At 46.1% G+C, this 15,622-nt stretch overlaps 1 protein-coding gene across 2 annotated transcripts in view; it reads right to left on the bottom strand.

Annotated features, from left to right (window-relative positions):
- Positions 1 to 899: 899 nt before the first annotated feature.
- The window catches only part of SRPK3 (SRSF protein kinase 3), a 120,349-nt gene continuing 105,626 nt past the window's right edge, over positions 900 to 15,622 (bottom strand). For both annotated transcript variants that reach the window (XM_086940229.1, XM_086940228.1), the window contains one exon: positions 900 to 3,351. In XM_086940229.1, the coding sequence (XP_086796355.1) occupies positions 3,167 to 3,351 (185 nt within the window). In that variant the 3' untranslated portion in view covers positions 900 to 3,166. The remainder of the gene's footprint in view (positions 3,352 to 15,622) is intronic.

Raw genomic sequence — 15,622 nt, 5'->3', positions numbered from 1 at the left:
CCTTGTTGACCACAAGGTGCTTGTCAACAATGGCCGGGGTAACTCGGGCTCATCAGATCCAGGATCGGAATCGGATCAAAGTCAGATGTCGATGCCAGAGTCAGGTAGCAGAAGTTGACCTGGAACAGGCACGTCAAAGGGGAGGCCATTCCTGGACAGTTTGGACTTGTTTTTTTATGTCTTCAACCTGTCTCTTGACTTACCTAGAGATGGTGAATGGGAGTGGGACCTCGAAGAGCCTCATTACTTGAAGCTGAACAGACTGCGTGGCTTGTGTTTGGCAAAGTAGAATTTAGCTTCACAATCCCAGATTGGAGCGTTTGTTGCAGGAATGGAGTCATGTTAGGTACTTAGGCATCAAAGAAACAAGTCATACTGGTCCATGACAGATATCAGCTTGTGGCATGGTTTAAACCTTCTGAATTTGGAGGGTCAAATGCCTGCACACTGTTAAAAAAAGCGAGATGAAAAAAACTCCAAACAGTTTCAAAATTGAAAGAATTAACCGCAGGATCCGTGTTGAAGGTTGCAGAAAATTAGGAACGAACGTCAGCATGCAGATCTGTGTCGTCATGTCCAGAGGTGGGATGGAATCAGGACAGAAGCCAATGGCACCACATGCAAGCAGGCAGGAGCTACTGGTCCTGGTCTGGTAGCTGGGGAAATTCCCAGGCTGGGGAACGTGTGGTTCAATCGATCCGTCATAACTTGATCTTCCAACTTCTATTTAAATAATGCAGTAAAAAGCAATGTTTTTTTTCTACATGGAGGGTGCTCAGGCTGGCCCTCTTTCCGTGACAGTGGGACACACATCTGCGTACAGCAGCATGTAAGGATTGCAACCGGGTTTACTGCTGCACATTCCAACACCACTAAGGTACAAAATGACAAACAAATCCTTCAAAATTCACATTCAACTCCTAAAAATGTATTTTTATTTCCAGCATTAGTCCCATATCAGCAAAAGGACCTCAAAATAAAAAGAAATACGCAGATGGTATAATACATTCCTAACAACACATGTTGTTTATACCCTGGGCTTTCAATGCAGCCCTAGTAGATGCATATTAGGCACCACCCACATATTCCAACCCTCAGGTGTTGATTTATCCATGGCGCTGATATGATGTTTGCTGCAGCCCTAAGTGACCTTGTGTGCTTCTTGCTGCACTTCGAAGTGTGGCCCAAGTGCAGTTACGCAGTCAGTAAGGGTCAGGAAAAGGAGTCAGATATGTTGTCCGTGGAAAACGTAGTTACAGGACAAGAACATCCTCTGCTCTTGGCACAAAAGGTTGTCTTTGATTGATCCGTCTCTTTCGGTCGGTGGTCTCCAGACCCGTACCATGGTTCGTGCCCGAAGACAGTCGGGCGCACACCACTTTCTGACCAGCACCCACAAAGGGTCACCATGGAATCCTAGCATGGGCAAGAGTTTGAGGTCAGAATCCCATTAATCAATGAATGCAAAAAGCAACATTAGTTCCTGCATAATCTGTAACAGAACCAGTCTCCATCAGCCTTGTCTGCAGGCCTCAGCCGCAGAAGAAGAATCTGCAAGAGGTACACGTGCCAGTCTCAGGCTTCAAAGACGCAGCGTATACAAGATGCTCGGAATAAATCTGCCTAAAGTACACAGCTCTCTGGGAACCAGTCTCCTCCTCACGGTCAATTAACAGGGTGTAGACTGTCTCCTTACATATTCTTGGGTACTGGGTCACTCAGAATATGCCTGTGTGAATTATACTGGCAACTCTTGGGGCCTCATATAAAAGTTGGTGCAGTGCTAAAAATGGTCAACTGGTAGCTCTGCTCCAAAGATCACAAGTGGAGGGACACCTGAGCTCATTCCCGCTTTGCTTCTTAAAGCGTGGCGATATTATATGGTCAGAACACGTGTGTCCTTCAAATCAGTAAATCAGAAGCAAAAACTCAGAGTCTGCGGGCCATAAATGTTCTGCCTCAGTTTTACATATGCATTTATCATAACTACTGAATGAGATCATACGGGTAGGTCAGTAGGAGCGACACAGGGTCCCAGGTACATCAGACCTTTTAAGAAGCAGTCTAGTGGTCTCTTTCTGGATCAGACTCATCAAGCTTCCCTGCCTCTGTTTCAAAAAAGCATGTTGTTTGCTCACCCAGAACCAGTCTAATGAGGTACACAGTCACTTCAGGAGTCACTGCAAACAGTAAACAGTCTCGTGTTCTCTCTCAGTCCTGTTGGTTATGCTGTCCCACTCTCATCCAGCCTGCATGGGTATTCTCCTGTGCGCTATAGTAAATCTGAGGGAAATACCAGTCTTTCACCCAGTCAGGTCTGACGAGGCTTACTTCTCAGAGCCAGTTTGTATGAATCCAGTTTTGAACAAAACTTCCCTGCTCAATCACTTATCAGTTCATTACAAGCATTGCATAAATCAGGGAGTTTTCCAACAGTGAACCATTCTTCGATTTGTCTGGGTCTAACAATGTTTAGAGGCATTAACAATATTTATATGGTAACTATGACAGCGGTATAAGGGTATAAAAAGGCTGCCACCTCGAAAACCTTACACAGCTGTACATTTCAAAACTTATATAATACAGAAAATCAAAGGAAAGGAAGTGTGATCTGGAGTGGTACTTTGTAGAAGGGTGGAAGGCTGTCCACATGCACGCGATGGCGTCTGAACACGTTCTTGGTGAGACCGATCTCCGTATCTGGCCCACCACTGGCTTCAAAAACTTTTGGTTCTCTGCTAACTTGGCAGTTAGCTAGAACATGCACAATGGGACGTGACCAAGTTGGCACCACTGCATGGCGCAACTAAACGCATCACGTCACACCATCTCTGTTCCTGTGGTCCTTACAGTGCCCAACAAATGGGTAAACGACTGCTCGAGTTCTCCTCCTGGGTGGATGTAACATTACTCTGCGGAGTGACAGCAGTCGGTGCACTTTTAGCTTGTTACGGTATGCATCCAGGGGCACACATCAAATGAAAACCCACGAACACATCCCCCAACCACCTTGACTGGAAACATTTCTAGTCCCTTTTCTCTGTGCCTGGAGCATTTTTTCCAAGTGTGTGTTCTTCTTTGTGTAAAAAGCAATAATTTCCTGGCTTCTTCCCTTGAACGATGGGCACGCATTCCCCACGTCCTAGTGTTCACAAAATGTGCACCATTAAGAGTTCAACCAGGGGTGTTGAAGGCACTGTGCGGCTGTGGCTCGCTTCTCAGGGATGTACTCCATCATGGGCATGAGGAAGTCAGTGAGGTCAGTGGCTTCCTGCAAGGACCACTCGTATTTCTCCATCAGCACTTCATACAGGCCCCAGTGCTTAAGGTTATGGATGTGCCTCAGTTCCCCTACAGCAGAAACACAAGAAGCAAAAAGCGGTTAAGGTGACCCGCAACTTCACATATGCTGAGAAAGACATGTGAAAAAACAGTACATGGATAGCAGTTCAAATCCTGGACGGGGTCACACAGTTATTTACCTGTAATAAAATGCTACATACCTGTAATGTTAAAAAATGGTATAAAGAGCTCGATTGCCTAAAGGGTTGTCTTGGCGCTAGCTGAATGATGAGATCCGATGACAAATGGAGAAGTAACCCTTAGGAGAAAGCCAGATTTTCAAGGCCTTTCTGAATGACAAGAGATTTGAGTGATATTTGATATGGGCCTTAGATGCCCCCAGAACAAAGCTTCTGCCTCCCCACGACACATATCTGAATCTGGGGGTAACAAGGCTTTCAGGGCCCGACATCTACTATACATTACTGTGCACTGTATAATTCTGCCATAAACTGTTTTGAACCAGAATCTTCCTTGAAAAGTTTTGTTTCAAATTCCGTTTATTGAATTTTTAAAGTAAAACTGAAATTCCACATATATGCAACTTGACAGAAAATGCCCAGAGTTACAGTAATCATATGGGGGTTACAGTTTGTTGATGAGTTCTGCGGTATGAGAAAACTGAGTGAGAACTACAAACATAAAATGTTGCATGCATAAGTCAGCAAACTTCCATCAATCCACCCTCTGAAGCGAGGGCTGTATAAAGGAAACGTAACAAATCTACGTTAAACAACAAAACCGTAATGTCATGGTGCAAATAGTAAAAAGAAAGAGAGGGGTTGTGAGGGGTGGGCCTTTGAGCATTAGTCGCAACCTCCTCTCCGCTTCCGGCCATCGACCTTAGATTTGGGTTGTTAGATATGGAACAGGTTAAGAGCCTGTAATCGCGGGGTACAGGCCGTCAATGGTAGTCCCTTTGATAAGTAGCTCACCAATGGGGACCATATGTACTCCAATCCCTTTCTGGTGTCTTCTGCAATGTCAACTGTGCACTACAGGGCCAGCGCCTTCCACAACCCTTGAAAAGTTTTGGTTGAAAAAACAAAATCCCACTGAGCACCGACTTTGGCTTTCTGCCCTCTTCACAATATTGTGTTAAGTCACCTCAACCTCAATCCCCCTACAGGAATGCTGGGTGGACAACACGTGAAGCTACAAAACCATAGTTTTTTCTTTTATATTTCTTTATTGGCATTTTAGGAACTTGCATTGTACTACGTACTTGCTTCAGACATTTGTACAAAATGTTATATTGAATTTATGCAATCTGTGTACATTTGTAAAGCATTGTTGCAACAGGTTCATATTTGATCCAGTGCGCCACCTTCTTTCCTAGATCAAAGGATAATTACAGAATTCCCTGATTGCCCTTACCCCTCCCCCTCCCAACCTCATATTAACCTCAACTCTCAGCGTCACTTCTCCTTTTTACGTCCTATGTCCATTTAGTTCTAAGTGTTCTCTATTTTGACTCTTTAATGTATAGCTAACTACAATGCGTCATCGTCCGTCTTGTGGTGGACTGCGTCTAGGGGACGTTATGGCTGGTGTTTGCAAGTCCTTTATATCTGCAAGCATGGCTGTCCATGCCCACAAATCATCTTCCAATTTCTCGTCACGTCTCACTCTCTTCATTCTTACTGTCTCAGCCCATTCGCTCAAATCTTTCAAACAAAACTCAGTCTTCGGGGGGGGGGGAAAGTTCCCATCCATGATATAGCAATTCGCCGTTTGGCTAATGCCAACCCTAGCATTGCAAAGATCCTACTCAGTTTCTTTTTCTTTGGAGCAGGAAGAAGACCCAGTAGTACCTCCCGTATACCTTTGGGTATGGACCATCCCATTGCCTCCTTTAGTTTCTCCAATACTGCAGTCCAATACTGAGACAGTATCGGGCATGTCCATACGATATGGATAAAATCTGAGTCAGCAGTTCCACATCTGGGGCATCTATCGGACCTTGTCGGAAAGATCCTACTAAGTGTTCTTGGGAAGAGGTATGCATGGTGAACAAAGTTATACTGGACTAGTTTACACCCAACATTAGCATTTATAGCTTTGACCCCTTCGAGTATTTTAGTCCAGTCTTTTTAGGACAGGGGCTCCCTGAGTATCTCCTCCCATCTAGTTTGCACCGGGAGGGGTGCAACTGTCAAGTCCTCTTGCAACGCCCTATATAGGTACGTAATAAAACGTCTCCCTTGCGCCTTATATAGGATAACCTGTAACACCCTGGTTTCCACTGGTTCATCCGGGGTGGAAGGCCAGATCTCTCTCTTGCGACTTGATTAATCTGCCCATATTGGAGGATTTGTTCTGACCCCAGCTCAAACATTGACTCCACGTCTTCCCTAGTAATACATTGTTTATTGTGAAAGATCCCCCATTGTCAGGCATCCACCCTCCTTCCATCTTCGGACCGACATTGAGGCCTCTATTTTGGCAAATGGTTGTACCACCCATAAGGGCATGTCTGGAGCATAAGGGGCGTGTTTCACAACTTTTTTAACTACTTGTTCCTATATCAGTGCCACATGATGGACTATGTATGGATCGGACCGTGGGGTCCGCGCCCCAGCATCATAGTGCTGCTAGTGAGTGCCCTCCATATGTGCCTGCCAGTAATCGTTTCTCCCAATTGTCACTCTCGTCCAACCAGTGTATGGCATTCTGAAGCTGGGATGCCGTGTAGTATAATTCTAAGTGTGGGACTCAAGACTCACCCTTTTCCTTTTGGGTCCCCTTAATAATAATATTAGTAATGTGTTCAGGGTCTTAAAAAAATGCGCTGGCACTTCATATAGGGAGTGCTGTAAAGCATACAGACATCAAGGAAGCATCATTTTAATAATTGCGATTCTGCCCATGAGGGACAGCAGTAGCCTTTGCCAGAAGCAAATTGAACCTTTGATACCATCGATCACCTGCCCTATATTGAGATCCAAATATCTCACGGGGTCATTTGCTAGTCTGATTCCTAGATATTTTGGGTCAGAATCCACCCATGGGAGCCCTGCCTCCTGAAGTGTAATCCCCGGCCGCCAGGCCAAACATACCACTGGCAGCAACTTGGACTTATTGCGATTAGTTTTCTGGCCTGAAACCTAGCCAAATTGGCAAGTGTATCTTTCTTCCCCCGGCAGCACTCACCCAAACTGTTATTTCGCTGGTACTTTCCCGTCTGGATTTTTCCAACGCCATCTATCACGGTCTACCACAATACCTGACTCAACGCCTTCAAATCGTCCAGAACCAGGCTGCCCGCCTGATCCATGGAACACCCAGATGGCAATCAGCTAAACCTTTGCTTATGAATTTGCATTGGCTCCCGGTCGAGCGAAGGGCTGCCTTCAAGGTAGCTTGTCTTACCTTCAAGGCACTTCATTGCCCTTCCCCTGCTTTCCTGAAATCTACCATCCACCCTTACTGTCCTACACGTCATCTTCGATCTGCCCACCTTGACTTGTTGATCATCCCCAGGAGCAAAACTAAGAGATTCGGCGGACGCCGGTTCTCCCAGTTGGCCCCTGGGCTCTGGAACCTCCTCCCTCTCTCTAACAAATCCTGCTCCTCTTTTCTCAACTTCAGGAAAATGCTAAAAACTCACCTTTTTCCCACCCCCACGTAGATTCTGTTACCTCTACCTTCTCCTCACTCTGTTCTGTCTACCAGCGCCAGGAAGCTCCGGTGTCAGTGCGCTTTATAAGCAACACTTAACATAACATAACATAACATGATTTTTAGGACTGCCTGGGCTAATTGACGCAAATATACGAGAGTGTCGTCTGCATACATAGACACCACGTGATTTGTGTCTCCCAATCGTATCCCCCATACCTCCAGTCGGCCTCGCAGGGTCTCCATCAGCGGCACCATAGCTGCCGCAAACAAAGGCGAGAGGGGACACCCCTGTCTGGTACCCCTTTGTAGCTCAAATACTCTGGATATCAGTCCTCCTTGGCTCATTCTAGCTCGTGGGGCCGTATAGATTGGTTGGAGCCAACTTAGAAACTTAGGACCCAGTCCCATTGCTCTTAATGTTGCCCAAACGTACCCCCAGTCCACCGAATCAAACACTTGTTCGATATCGAGCAGTGATACCGCGCATTCCTCCTGTTCAATTCTAGGGGAGTGCCACACCAGGGCCAATCTCCTGAGATTATTAGCAGTGCTACGATTAGGGTTAGATCCCGATTGAGCTGGATGGCTCAAGAAAGACATATGGGGCAGAAGTTGTTATGCCATCACTCTGCTTAAAATTTTCATATCTATATTAAGAAAAGAGATCGGTCTTTCTGACTTCGCCAACTGAGGGTCCCTATCAGGTTTGGGGGATCATGATAACCAGGACCTCTCTCATACTGTCTGGCAGGATCCGTTGTTGCAGAGCTTCGATGTATACCTCCAAGAGGTGGTCAACCAAGAGGGGAGCAGATCTTATATAAAATTCTGACGATAAACCGTCAGAACCCGGACTTTTTGCAGGTTTCAATCTTTGAATCGCGCTCAGGATTTCCTACCTAGTGATTAGGCTTTCTAGTTCGACCAGGCATGGCAGTTCCACCCCCGAAAGGAACTCATTTATTCTCGCCATTGTGGCGAGACCCCAGCGGCATATACCTGTTCCATATGTGCAGTTAGCACCTCCTATATTGCTGCCCGATTATAAACCAAGTTCCCTTGTGGATCCATCAAATGAACCACGGAGTGTAGGTTTCTCATTTTTCAACAGTTTTGCCAGCAACGCTCCTGACCTGTCCCCGTCCAAGCAGAGTCGCTGTCTATATGCTACTTGGGTACATTTACCCAGGCGCTAAAGGGATTCCATCAGGACCCTACGGGCCTCACTCCACTATACGTTGGGGATATACATGAAGCATGGGCTCTAGTCTCTGTAATTATCTTTCCTGCAGCTTCACTAATCCAATTTAGAAAACTTGTAAAAACATGGCTATTTGACCAATAACTCTCCAATACTTCTCTTCACAAGGTAGACTGCATGATTAAATGAGATTGCCAGCTTAAGTCGCAGCGCCGAGACACCCACGGGTATTTGTTGCGCTTTAGAAATGTTTAAAATAAATAAATAAATAAATCTCTTTCCAACTGCTGTTTCACTTCTTAGGAAGTTTTAATACACAGGCCCGCACCACTACCTTCATTGCCTCCTATTCCGTAGCCCTTCTGGCCACCGTGCCGCAGTTTTCCCTAAAATAATTAGTAAGTCCCTCCTCTATTGTCTTGGCAAATGGTGGGTCCGACAATGCTTCCACCTGCAGCCTCCATGTCGGTATCGCCGGTCATGGGCGTCGTAAGTACAGCGTAAGTAGGTGAAATATATCTGGGTAAATAGGATAAGTCTTTAACATCCGGGGGACATCTCATCAGATAAAAAACACTGATCTATTAAACTATGTGTGTTGGATGCGGGTGTAGAACAGGAAAAGGCTCTCCCCAATGGATTCTTACTCTTCCAAACAACTCTCAACCCCAATCCTTGCAGTGTGTCCCTCAGCGTACCTGCGAGTCTTGGTTTAGTGTTCTGTCTGGGGGGCTCCCGATCTAATTCCCCGTCAAGCACACAGTCACCCATCAGAATCACTCTGTCTCCTAGGTAAGGGGACACTGCAGCCACCACCGCTAAAAAGAAAACCGGACAGTCCGCATTAGGGGCATACACATTACAAATACAAATCTCCCGGTCATCCAATCTTCCATGCAAGATGACATATTGATCCTACGGGTCTATGACATGATGTAGGTGTTGGAACGGCACCCCAGGAGCCACGCAGATTAGAGCTCCCCTAGCGAACAGAGAATAAGACGTTGCATAGAGCTGCCCCCGCCACCTTCGTTTTATACATACTATTGTATCCCCCATACATGAGTTTCCTGCAAACATGCAACTGCAATCTTATATCGCTTTAAGTAAGAAAACACCAGTCTTTGTTTATTTAACACTGCCAAACTCCACACATTCCAGGTAATTAGCTAAATCAAGGAGGGAACCATAGTTGCCATAAGAACTTTTTTTCACTAGTACATTGTTTCCACCTCCCAGTCCTGCAGTGTGACGCTGATACAACTAAACCATGAATAAACTTAAATCCCTTCCCTCTCCCATGAAAATCTTCTCCATTCGAACCCCACCTTCTGATCTCCCATCCCTTGGGCAGTGGTGCGACCCCCCAGTCTCCAGGAGCCGCCTCCCCCCATCCCATATCATCCCACCCAATTTCTTCCAATAGAATAGCCATCCAGATTAGTACAAACAATAACACTCAACAACACCAGCTGGCATCATACCATATAACTTTGAGATTTTGAGTTTATAGTGGTTTGCCAGTGGTTAGGCCATTGTCGAGGTTCAAGAAGTAATTCTTCAGCTCCTCGTACATGCCTCAACCTCTGAAAGGGGCGTGTCCACCCAGTCGGCAGTAAACATATGCCATACTTTAGCTACCCAATCTATCAGAACCCCTTCTCAACCAAGCCCATATGACTTATCTGTGACTATGAGAAGTCCATTTCTTTCTCTGAAGACCCTTCAGGATAAATTCAATTGGAGGTCCATAGGGGGCACCTGTGTAGACGTGTCAGACTCCGATGAGGGATCAGCCATACACAGAGTTCCGTCTGAGCCCAGCCGAACCCGGCCCGAGAATACCACTGATGTCCGTTGTGTCTTGGTGACCATGCTACCACTGGAGTCTTGACGTTCAATGGACTTTGCTTGGGCTGATCACTAAAAAACTCTGCCCCTCCTAGGGCCATGCCCCCCGACCATCCAACCAGTCCGCTGCCTCTGCTGCAGACACAAAAAAACAATGCTCTACCATCATGTTCAATTCTCAGCTTAGCAGAGAACAGCAGGCTGTATTTAAATCCATCATTCCACAATCTTTTTTTAACCACCAGGAATGTTCTTCGATGGTCTTTTACTTGTTGCGTGTAGTCCGGAACAATGGCAATCCGGTGCCCCTCATAGGTAGGCTCCTCTCTCTGTCTGGTGGCCTGTAATATCACGTTCCTATCTCGAAAGTTGAAGAAGAGTGCAATTATGGCTTGCGGGGGTGCACCAGGTCGCGGGGGAAGGACCAGCGCCCTGTGCGCTCTCTCTATATTAAAAAACTTCAACAGTGTTTTAGGAGCTAGGGTTTTAACGATTTAATCCTCCAAGAACAGGTCCGCCGAGGGTCCCTCCGCTTGTTTCGGAAACCCAACAAATCTTAGATTATTTCTCATTGATCGTCCCTCCTGATCTTCGGCCGTCATCGAGCGTAATCACCCGTTTGGAGGAATCCCAAACCGTCTCTTTCAGTTTCTTAACTTCGTCTGCAGGGCCTCAATAGTTTGTTCATTTTTTTAAGTGACCCTGCCAGACACTTTCCGTAGTTCACATCTCAGTAAATTGACGTCAATGGCCACTGCATTGATTTTGTTAACCATGTCATTCCTGGACGACTGTATGGCCCCCATGACGTCGGCCAGCAATGGATCTGAAGCCTCCGATTGCCCGGGATCCTCCCTCTTCATTTCCGCACCGTCACTCACCGTTGCTCCAGTGGGCATGGTTGCGCATAGTTAGAGATGTTGTTGGGTTTGTACTCGGTTGCCTTGCCCCTTCACCATGATGGAGCTCCAAATATCATACCGGTCCCCTCACCAGATGAGGGAAACGTGCAAGAATTTCAGGTTTCAGTTCAGTTCTTGGATTTCCTACACAGGGAATGCCCCTTCGTGTCTCACTCTTCCTGCCCCTTTTGTTATTCTTCTCCACGTACGGCTTTATTTAAATATCTGCCACACAAGATCTCTGTAAGTTATTCCCTGAATGGTCTGGGAATCCTCTAACCTTTACGTTGAGCCCGTTTGTACCCCTTGTCTGCTACATAGGCTTATGGGTTACTGCTCCTGAGTTATTGTCCAGGGTTATATACTGGTATCTCCATATCCACTTTGTCCCTAGCAGCCCCCCCACCCCCCGGCCCCTGTAAAACTTCTTGTTGCAGCCCTACTGTGCCGCACCCATCGGGGCCCCACAATCACCCTCGCAAGCCTTTCGTGTTATCCGCTCTAAGGCACTACATAGTCTCTCCGGGTCCTGGTCTCCCTAGCGGGTCCAACACACTTCAAGGCAGTCAGAGGGTCCCCCCGCCACAGCCCCACACTGTGCACAGGTACCTTCACCCCCAGTGGTACTTGGGGGCTTCCTCCCTCGGTCGCGCACAGCAACTCATGTCTCCGTACTCCCGTTGCATTAGTATGTGCTCGGCGTGTCTTACATAGACTCCAGCCAGCTCCCCACTCTGTCACTACTAGCCTGTGCCCTCTCGCTGCTGCAGGTCGCACTTCATTACATGGGTTCACACCACCTGTTACTAGTCACGCACGTCCAGGAGACCCTCCAAGGGAAGCAGGTTAGAAGAACTCCTCGGCTCCAAGATGGCGCCGCACAGGAAGCCGGGCTGGTGCTCTTCAATCTCTGTGCGGGCCAGTTGTTTAAACAGCTCTCAAGTTTCTCCGTTTAATCTGCTGTACTCCAGGCGGCTGATTGCGGGGTTGATGCCTCTTTTCTGCAACAGGATAATGCCGGATTAATTTCCTGCCGGCGGAAGCTCTGTAAAATTAGGACCGTTCGGCCATCTTGTTCGGCCATGCCCCCTACAAAACCATAGTTCAGTGAGCTTTCCTAATGCAGTGTAGACCTGTTGTTGACTGCCTGCTTTTCATGAAGGAACAAAATAAAGCTTGTTCTTTCAAAGAGAGGTGGTTTGGAGGTTCAAATAGGCCTAAACAAATTCATGTTGCTCTTTACATACCTCCCTAAGAGAAACATAAACCATTAGCACTGCAGTGGTCTCTTTGCCCTGTGTGATGTATTATCTAGCTTGTGAAATGCAAATCTAGCTGGGAAGCAGGAGAGCGCTGAACAATGGGTGTACGCCAAAGGCACACAACAGAACATTTAACTGAAAGACAAAGAGATGTTGCAACTTATTGGATGTGGTGATAATGTTCTGCAAGGTGTTACTCAACTTTTTTTGTATGAACAACAAGCGTAATATTAGTTCAGTCACTGGCAGGCAAGATGTAATACATACTGGACATGGAGAATGAAAAGGATCGCTTGGAGCTCTGACCAGCACTTCTCAAAACCAACTAAACTGGCCTGACTGGTGATTCTTGACTACCGAACTCGGGAAAACTAGACAACATAAAGATACACATCTGTAGGATTACAGGAGTGCCTTAACTTCCACTGGAATATATCACACACCAGAGAGACTACAAAGAGTCTGCTGCCTCTGCCACAGCTGCATCACTAAATAAGAGTTAAAACACGTGTGTCGTAACCTGGATTGTGGATACAGTAAATTTAACTGTATCTTAACCAAACATCGGTGACCAAACCCCATCATCTCTGGTTTCAACCCCAAATCTCACACTGCACCAGAGACTTTACTGCAGGTGGGGTTCTTGGTGTCTGGATGTGGGGTCTATGAGACATTAGGGAATTTCAGCAGCAGTGGCATCTGTTCACTTAATGATCGAACTGCATATGCAAGGACGGACTAGCACAGTAGCCTGGTTGAGAAGCCATCCATCGGCCTCAGACGACAAACCTGAATCCTTTGCATGGAAAAGTCCTTAATAAACAGAGATCGGACAAGTACCCAAGATCCCCAGGTCAGCCAAAGCGCTGCTTAGAATGACACTGGCCACTGGGCCAATGTTATGCAAAACCAAGGGCCTAATGGGGTTAAATCTACTCTCCTAAATGTGCAGGTGTCTTCTACTTTTCTTTTTAGCACCTACTTGTAACTGCTCTATTGAGCTAGCTGTATACAATAAGACCTATTCTACTTTGAAGTTAGTGGCAGCACAGCCTTGGCATTGAAATTATTGAGGTATTCGCTGTGGTGCACTGTAACCGAACCTCTAACACACATCACCACTTAGAGCACGCCTTGGCTGCTTGCCATTGCTACCTGGAGAGGATGAAGAGCCTAATGGAGTTTAAAAAATTCTTCTAGTCCCGGTTCTGCATCTTAGGGATCTTCATTGAAGTCACAGATGAATAACCCAGTGTGCGAGGACACGCACAAACATACTAATGACCCAGTGTGTGAGGACACCAGCACACACAGATGCATATCACGTTAGTGCTTTAATTGCAGACTACAGCGGTATAAAAATCCATATTTCACGGGGAACTGTATAAAGGGTAACAAGTCCAATATGTACACATGCTACTGCACACCGCCAGAAAACCCTATCACAGAATTTTAGAGTTCCTTACATGAAAATCACTTCCTCAAAATTACATTGCATTAATATGTGAGAACGTGTGCCTACTGACGAAAAGTGCAGCCCGATAGGCTTACAGAACAAGAGTTTTAAAAAAACAGACATCCTATCCCTGTAATGCTCCAGCATCATCCACTGCTCGCGATGCCTTGTACTGGCAGTTGCCTCAGACGATCAGTTCATGTTTTTGTGAATAGTTAACACATGTAAATCATTTCAGGCGTTTTTATTTGAAATGCCCAAAAAAGAAGCTGAGGATATGGGGGGTTATAAGTAATCCTTTTTCTAAATTGTAAGATCTTTGTTGATAGTCACAAACACAAGAACACAGTAGCAAACTAAAAGACACAGGCCTTGCAGCTCAAAAGAGGTTCCTAAAACTAGCTTGATTAACGATAGAGTCCGCTTTCGTATCAGAATCAAGGTAATAGTGTCTCCTGCAAGTGTGGACGATTTCCAAGTAGCTGCCTTACATTTGTCTGAAAGAGGAATGCTTCTTAGCCAGGTTGTGGTGGCTTATTTCTGTCTAGTGGAATGGGCCCTGGGCCTCCCGGGTTGGGGGTTTATTAGCCAACTGATAACATTTGGATATTCAGGCAATAATCCAATGAGAGATGGACTGTTTGGAAGAGACCAGACCTTGACAAATGCGATCGTAGTTAATAAAGAGGGGGTAAGATTTGTGTCAGACGGTTTAGGCTTTTGCAGGTGGCCAGCCTTCTGCTACAGAAATGGAGGTTATGACCGTCACTTCCCAGGTGGACTTCCGCCTACCATATTTAGAGATCGCTGCTGGCAGAAGGAGATCTCAATGCCTTTAGAGAAGCCGTCACCACATCAGCTCCTCTAAAGACATTCAGGGTTCGCTGATGGCCCGACATGTTTTCATGTGGCTTCTCAGCTAACATTTTTGTTTTAAAAAAACAAACTCTCAAAATGGAAGTTTGTTTTGGTAAAGGAAAAAAAACAAGCTATGCTAAAGCCAACTGGTCTGGCATCAGCTGCCAGACTTAACTTTCCCAGTGCTTGTTCGGTTTAATCACTGTTTTTATAAAGTATTATTGTTTGTGGAGGTGCCTGGTCCTACCAATTTATAAACAAATCTTGCTTAAAGGCAAAAATATGTTTTAGTCTCTGAAAGCACACATCGAGATATTAGCCTTGGGTGTACAGAGGATGAGTGTGTGTGGATGTCCTTCTTGTGAAAGGGCAGAATTGTGTCACACACACAGAGGGCCAGCCAATGGCAGAAATAGGCGACCAGCTTCCCCATGCTGAGTGCCGAAGTGGGTGAAAGAAAAAAAGAGAATGATCGAACAACAGAGGATGTCCTCTGAGAGCAGGCTGAAAGCCCCCATAAGTACATTTCACATATAATTTTAGTAAACTCAAAAGGTCTTGACTAATACCGGACCTTAGAATGATCGATCTGGTGGAGTAAGCATGGATTCCCGCAGATGAGCCCTTTTGGCACGGCTTTACCATTTTAATGCAACGGTAGTCCAGCTAGAGGAGGTCCTCTTCTTAACTGCCCTGCCCTTTTCGCTGCTAATATCCCCAAAGAACAGCTGGTCGTCAGACTTAACTTCTCTAGTGCGGCTAAAAACAACCGCCTCCAGGGTCCAGTTGATGTATTCCCTCCTCTTCCTTGCTGGAGTGCAGTGGAGGGAAGAAGGGGTGAAGGGTAAAGTAATAAATTGGCACAGATGGAAAGGGATCACTTTTCATTAGCCAGCGAAGCAGTTTTAGTCTTCAACACTACTTCGTCGGGATGGGAGCATGCGAAGGGCGGACGAACTTGCAGAGGCTGCAACCGGCCAATGTTATGGCCACAAGAAAACAGTTTTAAAAGTTAGCAATATTAACAAGCAACAATACAGCATTACAAATCTAACTTCAATAAAAGAAGTGAACACTTGATTCAGATCACACAGGGGTTCCACAAAGGGCGTCGGGGTGTGCGATT

This window comes from Lissotriton vulgaris, chromosome 10 (genome assembly GCF_964263255.1).
Source record: "Lissotriton vulgaris chromosome 10, aLisVul1.2, whole genome shotgun sequence".
Lineage (NCBI taxonomy): Eukaryota > Metazoa > Chordata > Amphibia > Caudata > Salamandridae > Lissotriton > Lissotriton vulgaris.
Note: the sequence above shows the minus strand (reverse complement) of the source record. Positions and strands in the feature narration are given on the sequence as shown.